This window comes from Hibiscus syriacus, unplaced genomic scaffold (assembly GCF_006381635.1).
Source record: "Hibiscus syriacus cultivar Baekdansim isolate YM2019G1 unplaced genomic scaffold, ASM638163v2 tig00112260_pilon, whole genome shotgun sequence".
In the NCBI taxonomy this organism is placed as follows: domain Eukaryota; kingdom Viridiplantae; phylum Streptophyta; class Magnoliopsida; order Malvales; family Malvaceae; genus Hibiscus; species Hibiscus syriacus.
The window spans coordinates 244,478-264,024 of NW_024063288.1; the positions used below are offsets into that span (position 1 = coordinate 244,478).

Sequence of the window (19,547 nt, forward strand, 5' to 3'; positions counted from 1 at the left end):
TGCAGAACCCATCGACGCTATCGTTGAAATTTTTTCCATCTTCTCAATGCAATTTCCATGGCAATAGGATGACAAAGATATTGAATTGCATACTGAAATGGATCAATTTGTAGAAAGATAGCTCTCTTGATGATAATGTTGACTCTTTTCCATATTATTTAAAGCATAATTATGCGCACCTAATAATCTTTGCCAACTAGTTTTAATGCTCATGATCATCATATATATCATCAAAGAAACAACGCATTGGTATTATTATTCCAATGCAGTATATATTCATAATTTTTTTAATTATTAACAACGCACACACATTTTATAGAAGTAACTGTTTGAATCTAAAACCTTTAAGAGAAAATAACTCACTTTAACCATTGATTTCACTCAATGAGTTCAATAATGTTACATTTTAAAACATGAGAAACGAGGCTAATAAGTGACCATTAAGTTCAACTGAAATTCAACAGTTAAGTTATTTTGCCTCTGAATACCACTCATTGTTCTAATCTCAAAGATTCCGATAGTTCCTAAGGAAATGAATGGAGTATTTGTCTTGCAAAGGAGATCAAAGTTGAGATAAGGGCATCCCGCGAGGTATCTTGTGAAAGACAGGGTCACATTCCTCCCATATTATTTAGGCTACTATTTTACTTAAAATGTGATTAAAATTAATTACATTCATTTTAGGAAAATATAAAATATTTTATCCTAAAACAAATAAATTTTAAAATATTATAAAAATATTTATATCATCAAATATAACATCAATTAAAATACATTGATTTTATAAAAAATTATGTATAACTTATATTACTAGAGCATAATAATATTAATATATTAATTATAACATAAATGATCAAATATTATTAACATATTTAAATTTTAAAAGCTATATTTAGATATTTGAAAAAATCAATACATAATCAATGTGAAAATTACTTCTTTATATTACTCACGCAAGGGTCATTATGAAGAATAATACCAGAATCAGGAGACATTCACAATGCGACCCAGCTGGTGGTGTGAGCTAAACCCAATGAAATAGAGACAAATGCATTGTACAATTTACACAATATACCGATAACATATGTTTATTCAACACCAACAGCCTTTTTTAGAACGAGAGGAGGTTAAATGTGAAGTTAAGGTAATGTCAATATCTCAATCCAAAGATTACCCAAAGCATTATATATACTGAGTTGATTCTAAGTAGAGTCACTTGGACCAAAAGTAGTGCAGCTGATACCTTGATCATTGGATTCTAATTCCTGAAATGAAGGAGACCGGGGAAATAAAACACCACCACCCACGGACAGTGGACCGTTCTGGATAATACTTGAGTAAAAACCCAGTCTCCATACGATGAGAGATCATGAATCAATCAAATGAAGCAAAAAGCTTAGATCTAGCTTTAATTGACAACTGAAAAAAAAGAACGATAACCACTTCCAGCTTACTGCTTACACTTGAGCCATCATCAACATTTTGATATTTATATTTAATGTGATTAAAGTTTACAGTTTATCATCTCTCCAAAATGCCATAGAGCATGATTAGTGTTTGTATGAGTGCTTTCCAAGAAAGAAAATGAACCTTAGCCTTTATGAAAAAAGGAAATTTGCACTTCAGTCTGATGGTATGCCATGTGAGAAACAATTAGTGAACTGATAAAAAGGGAAATAAATCAATAGGGCAACACTTGAATAAGTTTGAAGATGAAACTCAAAAATCGATTAACAATTCCATACCTCATATAACTTGATTTTCCTGAATACTGGAGTGCCTCAAAAAATTAGGCTCACTTAACACGAACCAGTATTAAAAATTACCCCTTCTAAAGAACAAGCCGCCGAACTTTTGAACAATTGAGTTGAGCAACTTGATGAATATTTGTTTTCCTCGTATACAAAGCTAGCCATATTATCCATCGACCAAATTCTTATCTCTGATCAATATCAGGAGGTGGCTTGGTTTTCACTTTCTTTATAATGTAGCACTTTCTGTACATAAAACATCATGTATCCTTGGGAGGCTCTCACAATGCTCTCATTAACTTGAGTAATCCAAGCATCATCACACTTGTACCATTGGTTACTTAATCGCAAATAAGTCACGTAATGGCCGGCATCCAATCTACCTGTGTGTGTGACAACAGCAAACAACTCAAATTCGGTTGATAAGTCATTGGATGCATCTTGGTCATCTCCATCAAATGGGAAGATCCTGTTCCCAAACCGGCTCCTCAAAATGGAAGAAGAAAGATAAGGAGTCATGTCTAGTGAAAATGGGAACTGCAGATACCGGTCAACCTTCCTTGACATCTTTCGTATCGAAGAATGTTCAAACCTTTTAACATGAAAACATGAAACCAGAGGAAGTTTTCTTATCGACATCTGCTTAAGGGACTCTTGCCTCACCTGACACTTTTGGCAGAAAAATTTCTGGTCAGAGCCCAACTTCTCAGCTCTTGTAAATCGTTCTAAGCAACCCTTTAAGGTAGATACCCCACAGTTTTGGTTTGGACCCAAGCAATCTACCTCAACATTGCAAGAATTATGGGATTTTGCAGATGAAGACTTCCCAGAACCTCCTTGATTTGGTTCCAAGTCCAGAGAGATGTCTATACACGGGTCATTTGTTGTGGATGTGAATCCACAAGCCATACACATGACATCCGATCTCAGAATACCAGAAAATACTCTATGTGCAATGCAACAATCTCCACTGCCTGTAGCATCAAGGAATGGGGTCATGACAATACCAACTATATATCACCCAAAATTCTGATTCAAATATAAAAGAATGGCATCAAAAGCAGCAAACTCAAGCTCTTCGTTTTTTTAGGAAAAAAAAACTATTTGTGGAGATGCATTCAATTTTATAAATTGTGCTGATTATATCCTAGCCGTAATAATGGCCATAGAAAAGTGCAACAAGCTTCTAAAAAGGTTGCACAAAGCCAACTTCCAACAAAAATCAATTACAATAGTAGACGCCAACTTTCAACAACAGTTAAGAGTAAGTAATGAATCAAAAAATCTCTTTCAACTTTTTTTTTTTGGCAAAGAACAGAGGATGCTAGTTCTGCATTCACCTTAACAAGAAAAAAGAGTGATATTAAATGTTTCACTCATTGCAGGCACACCAAAACTCAATGATAACTAATGGTCAGTACTTAGTATTTCCTCTGCTTCCGAGCAAACATAAAAAATGAAGCAGCGCACGGTATCGGGTCCCAAGGAATAATCTAAATTCAGATATTAATAACAAAACCAGAGAACATGGCAAGAAACTAACGGAGTATGAGGTAAAGAAAAGATGATTTAAGTTGAGACAACCTTGCAGACATCTAGACCAAACTTCAAGATTAAAAGACTCCATATTTCTTAGCCCAATCAAGGCACTTGAAGAAAGTTTATGCAGAAACAAGATGACCACATGACAAAAACGGCTTTCAGGTAGGTTGTAAAACTAAAGCAATTCTCTCTCCTTTTCTCAGACCAGGACAACTCTTTTAGAGGATGGGATCCTATGCACGAGAAAGGGGAAGCAATGTGAGAATTGAGGCTAGAAATTCCTATGATGAAACCAAGTAGGCTAAGGAAGGCAGACTTAAAGGAGTAAAGCAGTTGACATTATCAAGCCTGCAGTCCTAAATCTGAGGGCACTTGTCAACTCCTAGGGAAAGAAAGAAGACATCTAAACTCATGCCCTGCAGTTAATATCAGGGTTACTTCTTATTCTTTATCAAAATCTCCGAAGATGTTGATTAAAAATATGAAAACTAAAAACAGTGAAGCAAGGGACAGACTAACAGAAGCTGATATGGCTGTACTAACATAGCACCAAATTTTGCACTACATGGTGTCTGCATTTCAACCAACTCCTTTCACCAGCTAATTATTCTAGTTATGTTAATAAACTAATTATGTGGATTCACATATGACTCTTGAATAAACTAATCTTTAGCAAAAGATAAATATCCTTCCAAAGCTAACACCTTTCGGGGAAACTAACAAATATGTAATGGCACATAAATTACGAATAACAGAACAAATGTAGCCAACAGTTACAAGTCATGAGGAGCTTCAGAAGATATGGACCAAAAATCAAATTCCTTATATTTAGGAGTTGCTTCAATCTATGGATTACCTTATAAACGATGTACTCTACCTATGAAAAATCCTAACATAAAAAAATCAAGCGCCTACACAATTTCATGAAGGACGGCACACACATACTTAAAGTAGCTACGAGTAAGAAAGCTAGTCACCTGGACTCTGGGACCGCCTTTTATCCTTCTTCACCTTTTCATGAATTCCATCAAGCATGGAAATGAAAAATTCATGGGCATCCTGCTGCTCATAACTAGCCAAATTTGCCGCATGTTGCCACCAACTACACAAACCTTATTTTACATTAATCCCACTTCTTTTACCTCAAAACAAATACTAAGACTCAATCGATAATAAAAAAGAAACTTTTTTATTATTCCTTATATTCACTCCCAGATTTTTATTTTTTTAAAAAAAAACATTATGTTGACAAAAACTAACCTGTACAAGAACTTAGCTGGACTATATGGAGTCCGATCCCCCGAGAAAACAGCCGAGAACATGGCGTCCATGTCACAAGCCAAACATAATCTTGAATTTTTAGTGCCGTTGATAGCACTATTTTTTTGCTGACAATAATATCTATTGTGCCGATCGCTTAAGAAATAGTTACGCAACGGCGGCGTATGGAGCAATGCTTGTAAAATTGAATTCATAAAGCAAGTATTCCCTAAATTATTTAATCCACGTAATCCCCAAGGTACTTGTGTTGACGAAACCACTGACGCATTGGTGGAGTCGTGGAGAGGGATCGATTGGTTTCCAATGGAGATGTCTTCTCCTGAATCTGGCTTCCACGGGCGGTAATCTACTCGATGGCGCTTTCGTAGATTCTCCGGTTGAGATCCCGCAACGTTGCATTGCATTGTTGTAGATCCGGAAGTGGAGGTGGTTGCGGTGGCGTTCTGAGCAAGGACGACGGCAGCGTCGAAGTCGCGATCGTAGACCTGGTCACGGCACGCGCAGCAGAACAGCTCAGCTCGATCGACGTCCACGGCGATCTCGTGACCGGGAAATGAAAGCGCGTGATCCGACGCGTGGGAGTGAATAGGAGGCGCGTGACAGAACACCGCGGCGCAGTAGACGCACGCGTACAGTCTCGGACGGGAAGATACCTCGCAAGTGTCGCACCGTGGCACCTCAGAGGGTTCCCTCCTTATGGAGGCGCGACCACCGGGCGGCTTGACGCGGATACAGTCCTGTAGGGCGCGAAACGGCTTGTAGCCGTTGCGAGAACGGAAGTCGAGGAGATGAGGACACGGCTGAGGCGAGACGTGGCCGTTGATCTTGGAAGACATGGTGGTGGTGGCGGGAGGTGATGGTCGCGTTGGAAATGAAAACCCTAGATATGAAGGATATGAGGGTTATGGATCTGGATCAGTGAAGCGGAAGATCAACGGCTTAGATTGTTCGAATGAGATTGAAGGAGCATTGAGTTTGATAGAAAATGTTGGGGCGTGTATCAGATCAGGTTCATGCTCGTGCTTGGAATTCCTAAAATAAAAATATATGTTTTATAATTTCTGTTTATTTTATGCATTAATCCAAAAATAAAGAAGATATAATAGAAAAGGTGTTGAATACTTGCTGAAGAAGGAAACATTTCATTTTGGGTTTTTTTCTAGTGATAAAATAACATTAAATTTTTATGAACCAAAAATCGTTTAATTTAATTAAAAAGAATATTATTTAATAAAAGTATATTGATTTGTAAGCAGTTTAATATTTTTTTAAATAAGATCTTGAGTTTGAGTCATTGAGTATGCAGAAAATTTCTATCAGGAAACTCACCTACTAAAGTCAAATATTTGACACAAGTTGATCTGGATTAGTCAAGACGAAACTTTAAAATCGGGAAGATAATAAAAGAAATTAAAATAAAGAAAAAACAAAATGAGATTTGAGGAGTGAAGGATCATATGCTTAAAGTCATAACTTGAAAATCACCGCTAATCATTCAATACGTATTAAAGATGTGAATATTTAATATTTTTTTTGTTTTATTAATAAAATATTTTCTATATGATATTTTTATTTAATATTTTAATATTTTTTACGTAAAATATTAATAATATTTTATTAATAAAACCGTCTTTCTTCTTTTCAATGGAAAATAGGTTTTATGGGCATAATATAAGATGATGACATTATATGAGAACAAGGAGAGCTAACAAGGTCTTTTTCAAAAATATTTTAAATATAATTTTTTCATGGATCACCATGATAGTATCAATCAAATTTTGTAATTTTATCAAGTTATTTGAAATCAAGTTTATTTTTCGTTTGACCGATTTAAAATTAATAAACATATTTTTTTGTCGAGAAAGTCGATAACACAAACTAAAAAAATGAAACTTGATCAAACTTAAGGAATGATTATCATTTGAGTAACATTTGTATTATCAAATTAAATCAGATTTCGTTTATGACAAGACAAAATTAAATGTTATCAAATGACATACTAAATAAAACGAGATATGATCTTTTTGAGGAATTTAATGCATTTAATAATGAGGGAATGATCGGTGACAATATATTATAGGCTTATTTGATTAAGAAGAGATATTGATAGCCCTGTCTTTTTTTTTTTTTTTTTTTTTGTTACACGGGAAAAGGGTAAAACTAACTTACAGAGAAAATTCTAGGGAAGGAAACTCCCCTAAGGTCAGCATCCAAAAAGAAGGATATCTCAGCCGGTGGGAAGTCGAAAATAACATGTTCTTCATCCAAGGAACAACCCATTTTCGACAGAATATCCACCCAAAAACTACCTTCCCGGTAGACATGTTGTAAGGAGAGAGTCCAATTTCGCGCTTTGAAACTTCGAACGTCTTCTATAATCGCTCCCAAAGGATGTAAAGCGATATCTGCATATTCAATGAGTTGTAGAACTACCCGAGCATCCACCTCACATTCAACAACTCTATAACCATAATCCCAGGCAATCGATAGTCCGATCCTAATCGCATGAAGCTCAGCGACCACTTGATTGCAGTGAAATGCTTACGTGTGAAAATATTTATATGATATTGAGGGAACACGACATCTCTCCTCGACATTCATTTTAGAATATTAGAGGGAATTATACCTGTTTTTTGGCATCAAGGAAGGTTGTACCTTTTCCTCGAAACCCTTTTCAGGGCATCGATAAAGGTTGTATCTATTCCTTAACATCAAGGAGGATCGTGCCTCTTCCTTGGAATGTCATGAATTATGGTCAAATATGGTGAGGGATTAAAATAGAAGAACCATCAATCAGTGCTGGACAAGAAAAGAAATTAGTTGCTAATGTGTAGTTATTGAACTTCTAATCCTTATCCTCTTGTCACATGGCCACCAATAATTTGGGCAGGCATGCGAGGAGCCCCAATTCTCTTTTTAATAAAATCATATGGTCCCTTTCTTGTATCATTGTGGTGGGAAACCATTCATGCGTCAACAAGGTCTGGTGGCCAACCCACCAACCCAAAGCTCAATAATTTGGTTGTGTTGTAACTCAGCCACCTCTGACCTCAACCAGTCTCATCATCAAAACCAAACATCACAACACCAGACACATGTATATATATATTGTTGATGGGAAGATTGTAGTTATGACAACTAATGGGGTTGATTATGTAGATATAGGCGGGAAGATGAACAAGCTAAAGAGATGAACAATAACCTTAGAATCTTTTTAGTTTTACCTGACAATTTATGTGTGTCCTTAGTACTAATGTCAGACCCCATGAAAATGAAGACTATGTATAGGTTGATAGAGTAAGTAGATTTAATCGTCATATAATAAATTTAATCGATGACAAGATTTGATAAAGGTCACATCAAGTGATTGTAACAATAGGAGGATATAGAACTCGAAAGACCTCTATATGAAGAGGATTGCCACTAAAAGTACTCAAACTGGCAAGTTTAGGCAAATACCAACCACTTTGTATTAGGAGTGAGTGTTCGATTGAGTCGAGTAAAAAAATTTCGAGTTATACGAGTTGACAAGTTTTATTTTATAACTCGGAGTTAACTTGAAATTTTTTTGAGTCGAGTCAGATTTTTGAATTTCTATTTAAATTTAATAGTAAATACTTACAATATTATGACATCATTTTGAGTCAAGAGACTTAACTCAAACTTCGACTCAAACTTGAAAATCAATATACTAATTACTAAAAATTTTGAGTTATTCGAGTTATATTTTACAACTCGATTTGAACTTAATTTTTTTTTATTCGAGTCGAGTTTATAAAATTACAACTCGAAGTCAATTCGAGCCGAATTTTTTCAAGTCGAGTCGAATAAAAAAAATCAGCTTTTCAAGTCGAGTTTTGCTCACCCTATCTTTGTACGGACACATTTCAGTATCACCTTGACCAGACGGTTAAGGATCAAAACCTGTTAAAGAATCTTTTCTACAGTAAACCCACATGTATTTAGGATTTAATTATTTTAGCAAAATTTGGTAGATTTCATTGATTCTTCCTCTTATATTTTCCACTGTTGAAATCCACTTTTGTCCCCCATATTGCAAGAACATATTTGACAAAGTTTTTGACATAGACCTGCAAGAAGCTTACCAGTTACAATCCATGCTACTTGTGAAGAAAAACTAACTAAAACATCTATCATCACTGGCAAGGAAAATTCTTACAGCTAAAGGCAGATCCAAAACCAATTTAACAGAACAAGGCAGAATAAAAAAATTAAAATGATCCTTTACTTCTGTTCCCTTGTCTCATGAAGCAATCAAGATAACAGGCATACTGATTTCCATTAATACAATGTGATCAAACGTCAAGTTAATTTTGCTACAGACATTTCAAAGCATATCATCTTATTTGGATATACAACATTTGTATTTTTCATGGAACAATTATATTCATGAATTTTCTTTTCGCGAAAGCTAACCACCATTTATTTGGAGTTCCATTGGGCCTATAGGCGACACTCAACAGTCTCCCGCTTGTTTCTTCTCTTATTTGCTTCAGATAATTCCTAAGCAGTTCTGCATTTAAGAAATCAACGAATTATATGGTAGCAAATTATTGACACCTCGGTACTCGAAGAGGTGAATAACATCACAAAGGATCAAGAGTTTGACGTAGCAGACAGAAATGAGAATTTCTACAAAGTATCCCAAGCACTGCATACATCCTACAACACTAATCGTTAATTCAAAGCACTATTGGAAAGTCAACAGATTTTACAATTTCATGTTCACCAAAATTGAGCCTTTTTAAACAGTTTGATTTGATTCCATCATCAGGAGACTCCCAAAAAACAACTTGATCCCCCGCGTTAAGATAAGCGTAAAATCAAGAATTTGCATAACATATTATTCAAAACTATAACCCCAAAGTAGAAAATACATTTTATTTGCATAATTCTCGATCTTCCGTGCAAAAACAATTTTAACTACTGTTGTCTCAAGACAACAAATAGATCAAGTCCAGTGAGGCAGCTAGCTGTAACAGACTAAAAGAATTCACTACGACTCACTATGATACTTGGAACATGTTCACAAGTACCCAACACTTCAATAATCTATCTAACTTATATCATGTATAAAAATGTAAAAGAAGATAGTGAGAGATTAACCTGCTTCCTTTTGAGACTGTGGAAGCACAAAGAGCCCTGGAAAAGGAAAACCCGATTCTCCAGGTACAGGAACGTCTTCCAAGCCCAAGTTAATGATTGCCTTGGTACCTTCAGCCAAGGTCCTACAGCCCTCAAGCCTCTTCAAAGCCACATTATGTAGAAAGTCAGATATATAAGGAGCTTATCCGCGGGGCTCTTGATATCAAAATTTCTAAAGAACACATTAGCACGAAAGAATGTGATCGCTTCATCGACAATATCGGTTTTACCTACAAAAAAAATCTTGAATTACCAACTCAAAAGATAAGAAAGGATATAATATTGAGAAACACCAATGACGGTGATAAATCCAACCTTGATCTGAAACAGGTGCAGGACCCCTTATATGACTTTTCAAAGGGAGTAAAGGGAAGCCACAAGCTTTAGTAATTCCTTCCTCATCAACAAAACTAGAGTGATAAACCTGTCATTAAATAACCATTTCAAAGCGATTATGAGCCGAATGATCATAATTAAACTATTACGAATTACATGCATAATCTAGCAGATGAAGAAGACATAAGAACAGAGATTGCTTCAAATACCATTTTCTTAGATTTCCTTTTCCAAACAAACAAACGAGGCAATGGGATTTCCACTCAAAAGAACGAGGGCAAACGAATGTTTCTGCAAAGAACAACAGCACAACACCAAATTACAATAAGAAGTTATGATTTTTTCCACATAAGTAAGGATTTTCCTTATCCACAATATATAATAATAAAAAATAAACATATGAAATACTGAATTAGTTTTTTTACATGGAAGTAAGCAAGACCCGAGATCTTAAAAACTAGCATAAGCTTATCAAATTAAAGAAACCATGAATTGAAAAATCAAGACAAACCCGTTATAATAATGAGTTCAGTACATGTAGAAATCTTTATTCGGAAAAAAGGGGAAAAACAAACCAACAAAATTTTCTGGTTAATTTGAACTTAGATGAACCAACCAACTGGGAGTTGATCCATTCAATCATATGGTTGAAATGGGAGTAAGCAGAAGAAAAGGATCGAGCAACTTACTGCCAACAAGCGATTTCAACCCAACACGCGGGTTGAAGTAAAGTTTGAACAGTAATCACCTCACCCACCTTTGCTTGATTTCTTGGAGATAAAACCAATTAACTAGGCCGTACTCCGTCGTTTTGATCCTCTGCTACTACTATAATAAGTGTTGAGATTGAAGATCACACACAAAGCCCAGAAACAAGTTGACATCAGGCCCAGAACAGTCATCAGTAATTCAATATAGCCTTATATTGGTAGGGGAGTTTATTCTTAGATTTTAATTGAATTAACTGATTAAATCGAAATTTAGTTAAATTAATTATTTGAATAATTATATATTTTATCAATTAATTATTAAAAAAATTAAAGTTAATTTATCGGTTAATTTATTTTGAAATAGATTAATTAATTGAAGATATTAAATATTATATATATATATATATTATAAGTTTAAACACATTAAGAATTAAGATCCAATTATTTTTAATCTAGCTATACCATTAAACTTTCAAGACTCAATTAAATTTTAATTCAAATAAAAAAACATCTTTGTTAAACCCAAATTAATCTAACTAAAAAAATTACAACAAATTTTGTTTGATTTGAAAATCAACCGAATTAATTGGATTTTTTAGTTCATTTAATATTTAAAAATAAATCAGTTTGATTAAAAATGTTAATTAATTTGATTTTAATTAATTTACTTCGGTAGATAGATTATTGAATTAACATTTTAAACACTCCTGCATATTGGTGTAATTGATTTCGCTGGTTGAATTATGTAGTACAAAAAGTTAAATCAATTTTATTTTTATTTAATTTTTACTTTTTTAAATTTATTTATAATATAAAGAATAATTATTTTATATTTAAAATGGTTAAAATGAGTTTAAAATACTACATAAAAACTTTTGATTTTCTATTTCATTTTTAAACAAATCTTTAAACTTTTATAAATATATGTTTAAAAATTATTAAATAAAACTGTAAAACTATTTTATTAAAATAAATTTTTAAAATAAAAAAGTAAAAACCAAATCAAAATAATAATAAAATTTATGTGTAAACTGCCTTACGGGCCACTAAACTATTGGAATGATTCTATATTGACTATTTGACTATGAATTTTGTCAATTAGGCTACTAAATTATTAAAATGATTTCAATCAAGCTAATGATGGTTAATTATCAATAGAATTATTGATGTGACAGTTAAGTAAATTTATATAATAATATTTTTAGTCTTCGTTATTTACACATTATATATATCTAATCCTAATTTTAATTAGAAAAATAATAATAATCCTTTAATAAGATAATAACATGAAAAAAAACATAAAATTAAAGAGGAAATAAGGGGATGTTGAGGGGCATAAGCATGCTTGAACCATTGAGTCAAATTTAGTACTTAATTTAAGATTAGCAATATTTTGTATATAAATTATTTTAATATTTAGTTTATAATGGACATTAATTTTATATAAGTTATCTTATTAATGAACACTAAAGGAAATAAAAATAAGAATTCATCACGTGGCTTTGGTAATAAAAGGAAATGTTGATTTTCTTAAAGTTATGAGTTCTTACATATTATATATATTTAATCTTAATTTTAGTTTTACACAATCGTTAGATGAGTGAAAATATATAGTTAAAATTAACTCATTTTTTAGGTGAATACCTTCTCATTTCCTACTGTTAACCTCAACCGTATGTTTTCACTCATATAACGGTCTTAAACCTGTGTAAAATTAAAATAGTTCTACATTATGTAAGTGAATCATAACCCTTAAATAAAAATAGAATCAAGTAATAGAATTAGAATCTTATAATGTAATTCAAATTAATTAAAATTGAACTCAAAGCAACATCTGTTAAGGTATATATAAATAGTCTCTTTAAGATGGATTCATCGTCTCATTAGTATTTGAGAACGTTTGACCCTTGTCTTACAAAATACAACACCACTCATTTATGGACAACAACACTTATCTTATAAAATTATAATAAAGATTTACAACTAAACCCGTAAAATTGGGATATTCTTGTATAATCATTAAAAACAAGTCACTCGAGATCATATAAGGACTATACAAGGAAAAGACGAAAACTCCATAAAAAAAACTAAAACAAAAGGAAGATACGAACAGATCCGAATGATACAACAAACGAACTACAAACACGAGATTACACTGCTAAAAGTGTACCAACAAAACGCTAACCAGAGTTAAACATTGTGACAAAACTATCTATGATCGCAAGTTGAGTATTCAAATTTAATTTGAGGGTCCAAAAACAAGGAAGATCAATTGTAACACCCTTAACCAATATATGTCACCGCATACAAATTAAAGATGTCACACCAATCGTATAAAACGTTTTCTATTTGAAAACCAATAAAATTTTGTTTTTTTAAATCTTAAAATGCATCTCTTTTTTTAAAACTAATAATCACGTAAAACCATAATGTAATATTTAAAAACAAAATTTAATATTATGGTATCCTTTATATTATTTATAGTACTTAATCCTAGTGTAAAATCAATTTTGTACTACTCTATTTCAATTCGGATTATTGCACATTGTATTATCATGAAAATATATGGAACGCAAGTCAGCAGACGAGTGAGCACGCTATTTGCAGTTTTATTATCAGTAACAGTTTTGTAATAACTCGAAATCCGAGTCAGTGACTAAAATGAGAATTTTTAAAATTTGGTGATAAAAGTAAAATAGTTTAATGGCTTATTGAAAATATAGTCGAAGGTTGTTTGGTAATTATTGAATGAATTAAAGGGCAAATTGGTCATTTGATAAGAAAGATATTTTTCCCCTTTTATAAGAATGAATCACGTGGGGGAAAAGAAAGAGTTATCTGGAAACTCTCTTCTTCTTCTTCTTCCTCCTGTATCTCTAAGCTCAAAGGTAAGTTTATGATTTTCTTGATTATTTGTTGATTTAGAGGTTGGGTTATGATCACTAGATAATAATTAAGCTTAAGGAAAGCTTAATTTGTTCTTAAACAACAAGATGAAAGATATATGAGAGATTAAAGATTTTGAGTTCTTGAATGAAATCTTGGAATAGAGTTCATTACTCATATTGGAAGACAAATTTGACTTGTCATCAACTTAATTAAGGGAAATGAAGTGATGAAATTGAATTTAGAACAAGTATAAAATTTAGTATAATTCTTGGATTTCATATGGAAGATAGAATTTTGAGTTTAAAGAAGTGATTATGGAGTAGAAATGAGTTTAAGTATGTATATGAAAGTTAGGAATATTAAAGGAGGTGAAAGATGAAGAGTTAAACTGAAAGAGAGTGAATTCGTGCATGTAAATTCTGGGTTGTGTGCATCGATGCATATTGAATGTGTATCGATGCACTCTCAAATATTGAACATCGAATGCCAATAGTGCATCGATGCACCCGTTTAAAATACAAACATCGAATGGGATTTGTGTACCGATGCACTGGTAGTGCATCGATGCACCCGTTAAGGAATGCATCGATACACTGTAGAGTGCATCGATGCATGCCTTCATTAAAAGATGAAATTAGCTTTTCTCTTAGTCTAAGAAGTGATAGATTATAGTATATCGATTGTATACTGATAGTATAAATATATGATTGTGTAGATATTGATCGAGAGAAAGTTCCGGAATAATTGAAAGATTAAAATTGATCCAGAAGAGAAATAAAGCCATAGGAGTAATTGATAGCAAGTGAGGCCAAGGTGAGTGCATATTAGATCGTATATGATATAAAATGGAAATAAGACTTGCGACAAGTCTATTTCCTATAGTGTTATGCATAAATTCATGAACATGAACAATAACATGAACATGAACATGTGTTTGTTATGAATTATATGTTGTTGTAGGTATGATATGACTTGTATGAATATATGTTTATATAATGAATAATGTGCAAATATGATATATGAATATAAGAGATTAAGTGAATGAACATAGATGATATGTAGGATTATATAATAATAAGATATGATATATATGTTTATGAGAAACTATGCAAGTGATATGAACTATGTGATATGAATATGTGAAATATGATACAAAGTGATGTGATTATATGGTCACAAGAGATAAGAGACAGGTGAAAGTGAACTATGTGATTATATGAATATGTGACATGATATGTTGTTAATGCCCATGTTATGTGTAAAGAGAGCTAGAGGTATAGTTGGCATTCCAAGAGTTGAGGGTCTACGTGGTCATTCGGGACATATATGTATCCTTTGGAACATTTGCAGGGTCTTTTGAGACAGATTTGATCCATTGAAATATGTATATGGTTCTTAAGGAGTGGTCCTTCGGGACAAATACAATACATAGGTCCTTCGGGACAAATCTCATAGCCCCTAGTGGGACCCCTTACGAGCTGTGGTGACAGCATAGTGCACAACCTCCATAGACTCACATATCTACAGTTCTCAGAAATGTACATGGGCTAGACAAAGATATAACAATAAATATATATGTGAAGAATATGTTTTTGTGATATATGTTGATATGTGTATTGTTTGGTTACACGAAGCATATGTTGGTTAAAAAGGTTAGGTTCAAGAGGATATGATCAACACATATAAATGATAATAATATGGATAGTGAAATAAGATTAATGGAAGTAAATGATGAGTGTATGTTTTTGTGTATATTTGATTATACGTAATGTTATATTGTTTTGTGTGATAGCATAGTATGATATGTTCATGCATGGTTAAGAAGTTAGAGTTTCTCTTATAAGTTTAATGCCTCACTAAGTCATAGACTTAGCGTGTGAGTGTTTCACACGTAGGTTCTGGAAAGCAACGTGAGAAGATAAGAGGAGCAAGACAAGACAACATTTTCCTTACAAAGTTTCAGATCAGAAAATAGATGATTTAAATGTGTTTGGTTAATCTGAATATAGTTGGCATGTACTAATTGATTGAGTTGAATATGCTTTGATCGATTTTGCTTATTTTGGTCAATTTATGTAAATAAACAGCTTTTATTTTAATGAAAGATTTAAATTTTCTTGATTTTTCGTCAATAGTCAAAGTTTGAAAAGTCAATGTGACACCTCAGACTCGTATCCGGCTCAGGTACGGATTGAGGGTGTTACAAGTTTGCACTTTCAATTCCAATAACAATAATGTACATGTATTGTAAAACACAACATCATTGTACCAGTAATCCGATATGGATTTCACAATGTCACAACATCGTGAACCCATAATGCACATATAGTGCCAGTATCATTAATTAGTGAACAATAATCAGTAATCACTCTATCTCATGGCATGTCATTTGTACCACTAACTCTCAATTTCATACAATGGGCGTAATTCAAAATCATATATTGTTCTCTATATAAAACATCCATATAATCAAATACAAATAAAAATATCATAAAACCAGTTTTGGGCAGTTTATACCCAAAATATTCACATGCTATAAAATAAACAATAATAAAATGTTGTATTTTTAAAAATACGATTTAAAAATATTTTTTTTCATATCAATTAAGGTTGACTCGTCGCAAATCGTCCTCGTATGATTTTATATAAAAAGCTAGTTGCATTCACCTATTGCCTCACTAGCTTTAATACTACGATCATTTCACTCTCTGGTTTTATCATTTTCTTTTAATTCACTTTAAGTTTGTTTACGGTCACGATCAACACGTCAATCGATTTCCCGACATATATAATTTCAAACATATATTAATATTCATACTAATATAATAAATTCTAATTCAAATCAAAATTATAAAAATACAATTCATGTAAGTTAGATACTAATTTCTTGCTAAACCAAAATTGACCTTAACTCTATCAAATTATCTTTCCAAATCTTTAATAATTCAATTTAATCCATATCATTAATCATTTTCCTACTATATCCAACACTTTTCAATTAATATATTAGTATTGTAATTTTGCAATTTTCACCACTAACTTTTCAAAACTCCTGAATAGACCCCCTAAAATACACAACTTTTCATTTCAATCCAAAATCCACATTCCATCCCTAATTTCCAACATAGTGTTTTAAATTTTCAAATGCTTACAACTTGATCATTCCATTATTCCAAACTTGCAAAAATGGTCTCCTAACTTGTAATGGTTCCATAATGATCCAAGACTCAATTCCAAGACAGGAAAATCATCCTTAAATCCAATCTAATCCCTAGGACATTTTTATTAAAATTTTCCAATTATTCCTCCTTATGGCCGAAAATTACAAAGTAGTCCTCTAATGGTCTCCAATTTGTTTTCAAGCTTGGATCATCATCCAACATTCATTTATAATCAAGTCCAGCCATTCTAAATCAATCCTAAATTCAAAGTCTCATCAAACTAATAATAAATTTCAGTATGGGACCGTAACTTTCTCATTTTTCTCATGGATCCTTCTAATTTCCATAATTTACAAAATGTTCCTCTAATTTATTCAAGCTTCAATTCAATTCAAAACATGATTTCAAGCACATAAGATCACTTCCATAATCATTATAAACCCTTAAGAGATTTTTTGAATTTTTTCCAACAATTTTCCTTATAGGCCAAATACTTTGAATCTTTACTAAATAGTTCCTAAATTTGTTTCAAGCTCAATTTCAACACTTACACATTAATTTCAACTATTCCAATTTATTTTCATATAAAATACACTTCAAACTCAACATTTCTTTATGAAAACCTTAGTGATCAAACCTTATTCATGAACTCCTACTTGATTCCAATCAATTTTCATGATTGATTATACTTCCATGACACTCCTAAAATCGAAATATTATCTTATTTCAGCTAAATATAACTTTATATTCAACCACCATAAATACCCATTTCACCATTTAAGCATGAAACAATTAAATACCTATATAAATTTGTAGAGAATTTAGTGTAGAACATTTTATTATTTCATACTTTAGTCCAAATTCTCATTAAAATGTACCAAAAATAAAAAAATAAAACCTTGCTCACCTTGGCTATGGAGTCACGACAGGTTGTTGGAGAAGAGAAGAGTTCTCTTGAAATTTCTTACAAAACATCTCCTTAAAAGTTCAATTTAAAATGAATTAAAATTTATTTTAGCCCAAAAGTCAAAATTACCCTTAATGAATCCTAATTTTTACCAATATGCCATCCTACACTCCTAAAATCGAAATATTATCTTATTTCAACTAAATATAACTTTATATTCAACCACCATAAATACCCATTTCACCATTTAAGCATGAAACAATTAAATACCTATATAAATTTGTAGAGAATTAAGTGTAGAACGTTTTATTATTTCATACTTTAGTCCAAATTCTCACTAAAATGTACCAAAAAAATAAAAAAGAAAACCTTGCTCACCTTGGCTATGGAATCACGACAGGTTGTTGGAGAAGAGAAGAGTTCTCTTGAAATTTCTTACAAAACATCTCCTTAAAAGTCTAATTTAAAATGAATTAAAATTTATTTTAGCCCAAAAGTCAAAATTACCCTTAATGAATCCTAATTTTTACCAATATGCCATCCTACACTCCTAAAATCGAAATATTATCTTATTTCAACTAAATATAACTTTATATTCAACCACCATAAATACCCATTTCACCATTTAAGCATGAAACAATTAAATACCTATATAAATTTGTAGAGAATTAAGTGTAGAACGTTTTATTATTTCATACTTTAGTCCAAATTCTCACTAAAATGTACCAAAAAAGAAAAAAGAAAACCTTGCTCACCTTGGCTATGGAATCACGACAGGTTGTTGGAGAAGAGAAGAGTTCTCTTGAAATTTCTTACAAAATATCTCCTTAAAAGTCCAATTTAAAATGAATTAAAATTTATTTTAGCCCAAAAGTCAAAATTACCCTTAATGAATCCTAATTTTTACCAATATGCCATCCTACACTCCTAAAATCGAAATATTATCTTAGTTCAACTAAATATAACTTTATATTCAACCACCATAAATACCAATTTCACCATTTAAGCAAGAAACAATTAAATACCTATATAAATTTGTAGAGAATTAAGTGTAGATCGTTTTATTATTTCATACTTTAGTCCAAATTCTCACTAAAATGTACCAAAAAATAAAAAAGAAAACCTTGCTCACCTTGGCTATGGAGTCACGGCATGTTGTTGGAGAAGAGAAGAGTTCTCTTGAAATTTCTTACAAAATATCTCCTTAAAAGTCCAATTTAAAATGAATTAAAATTCATTTTAACCCAAAAGTCAAAATTACTCTTAATGAATCCTAATTTTTACCAATATGCCATCCTTTTTTATCTCCATTTTAATATCCTTAAATAAATATAAAATATCATTTATCAATTTCCATCTTTGCCATTCCAATTTTCAAAAAATTCAATTTAGTCACTAAATTTCACTATTGCACTTTAATATAGAAATTCCACTAATTAAAAATATAAATATAAAACCCATTATAATTTCATTATTGGGTTGAATCACTCATTTACAGACCCAAAATATAACTTTTAAAAATTTATATTCTTAGTCCTTAAGCTTTTATAGATTTACACCTTGGTCCCCATACATTCAAAATTTACTTTTCAGTCACCAATACAAAATTTGGGATATTATATCAACGAGATAACAAATAAACGTCATCTTGATCAGTTGTGGCGACATCAAAACAAAACCTAAAAAAAATAAACAACAAACGACTGAAAAAATAAAAACGTGCCAAAATGATAGAAAAAACATGATATAAAAAATAAAAAAATCATACCATAAAGACATAATTATTAGAAATAAAAAATAAAAG

At 31.9% G+C, this 19,547-nt stretch overlaps 1 protein-coding gene and 1 pseudogene across 2 annotated transcripts; both read right to left on the minus strand.

Moving 5' to 3' along the window:
* Nucleotides 1–1,578: 1,578 nt before the first annotated feature.
* Nucleotides 1,579–5,613, minus strand: LOC120176920 (ubiquitin C-terminal hydrolase 22-like). Of its 2 annotated transcripts, XR_005521361.1 has the most exons (4): nt 4,554–5,613; nt 4,271–4,395; nt 1,746–2,725; nt 1,579–1,661 (listed from the first exon to the last, which is right to left on the minus strand). XR_005521361.1 is itself a non-coding variant. In XM_039183207.1 (3 exons), exons 1-3 carry the CDS (start codon nt 5,408–5,410, stop codon nt 1,953–1,955), a joined length of 1,755 nt encoding a protein of 584 aa, XP_039039138.1. In that variant the 5' UTR covers nt 5,411–5,613; the 3' UTR covers nt 1,579–1,952. The 2 variants fall into 2 exon arrangements, 1 of the variants encoding a protein (XP_039039138.1); XM_039183207.1 differs by having other exon boundaries at nt 1,579–2,725.
* Nucleotides 5,614–8,838: 3,225 nt separating this feature from the next.
* On the minus strand, nt 8,839–10,439 carry LOC120176881 (annotated as a pseudogene).
* Nucleotides 10,440–19,547: the final 9,108 nt, after the last annotated feature.

What these genes read in the sequence shown, in the direction of transcription:
- LOC120176920 (XM_039183207.1), bottom strand. Translation starts at nt 5,410, where the DNA reads ATGTCTTCCAAGATCAACGGCCACGTCTCGCCTCAGCCGTGTCCTCAT. An exon ending in CCAGCTAAGTTCTTGTACAG is followed by an intron (nt 4,396 to 4,553) that starts GTTAGTTTTTGT and finishes AGGTTTGTGTAG; the next exon opens with TTGGTGGCAACATGCGGCAA. An exon ending in AAGGCGGTCCCAGAGTCCAG is followed by an intron (nt 2,726 to 4,270) that starts GTGACTAGCTTT and finishes TTGATGCTACAG; the next exon opens with GCAGTGGAGATTGTTGCATT.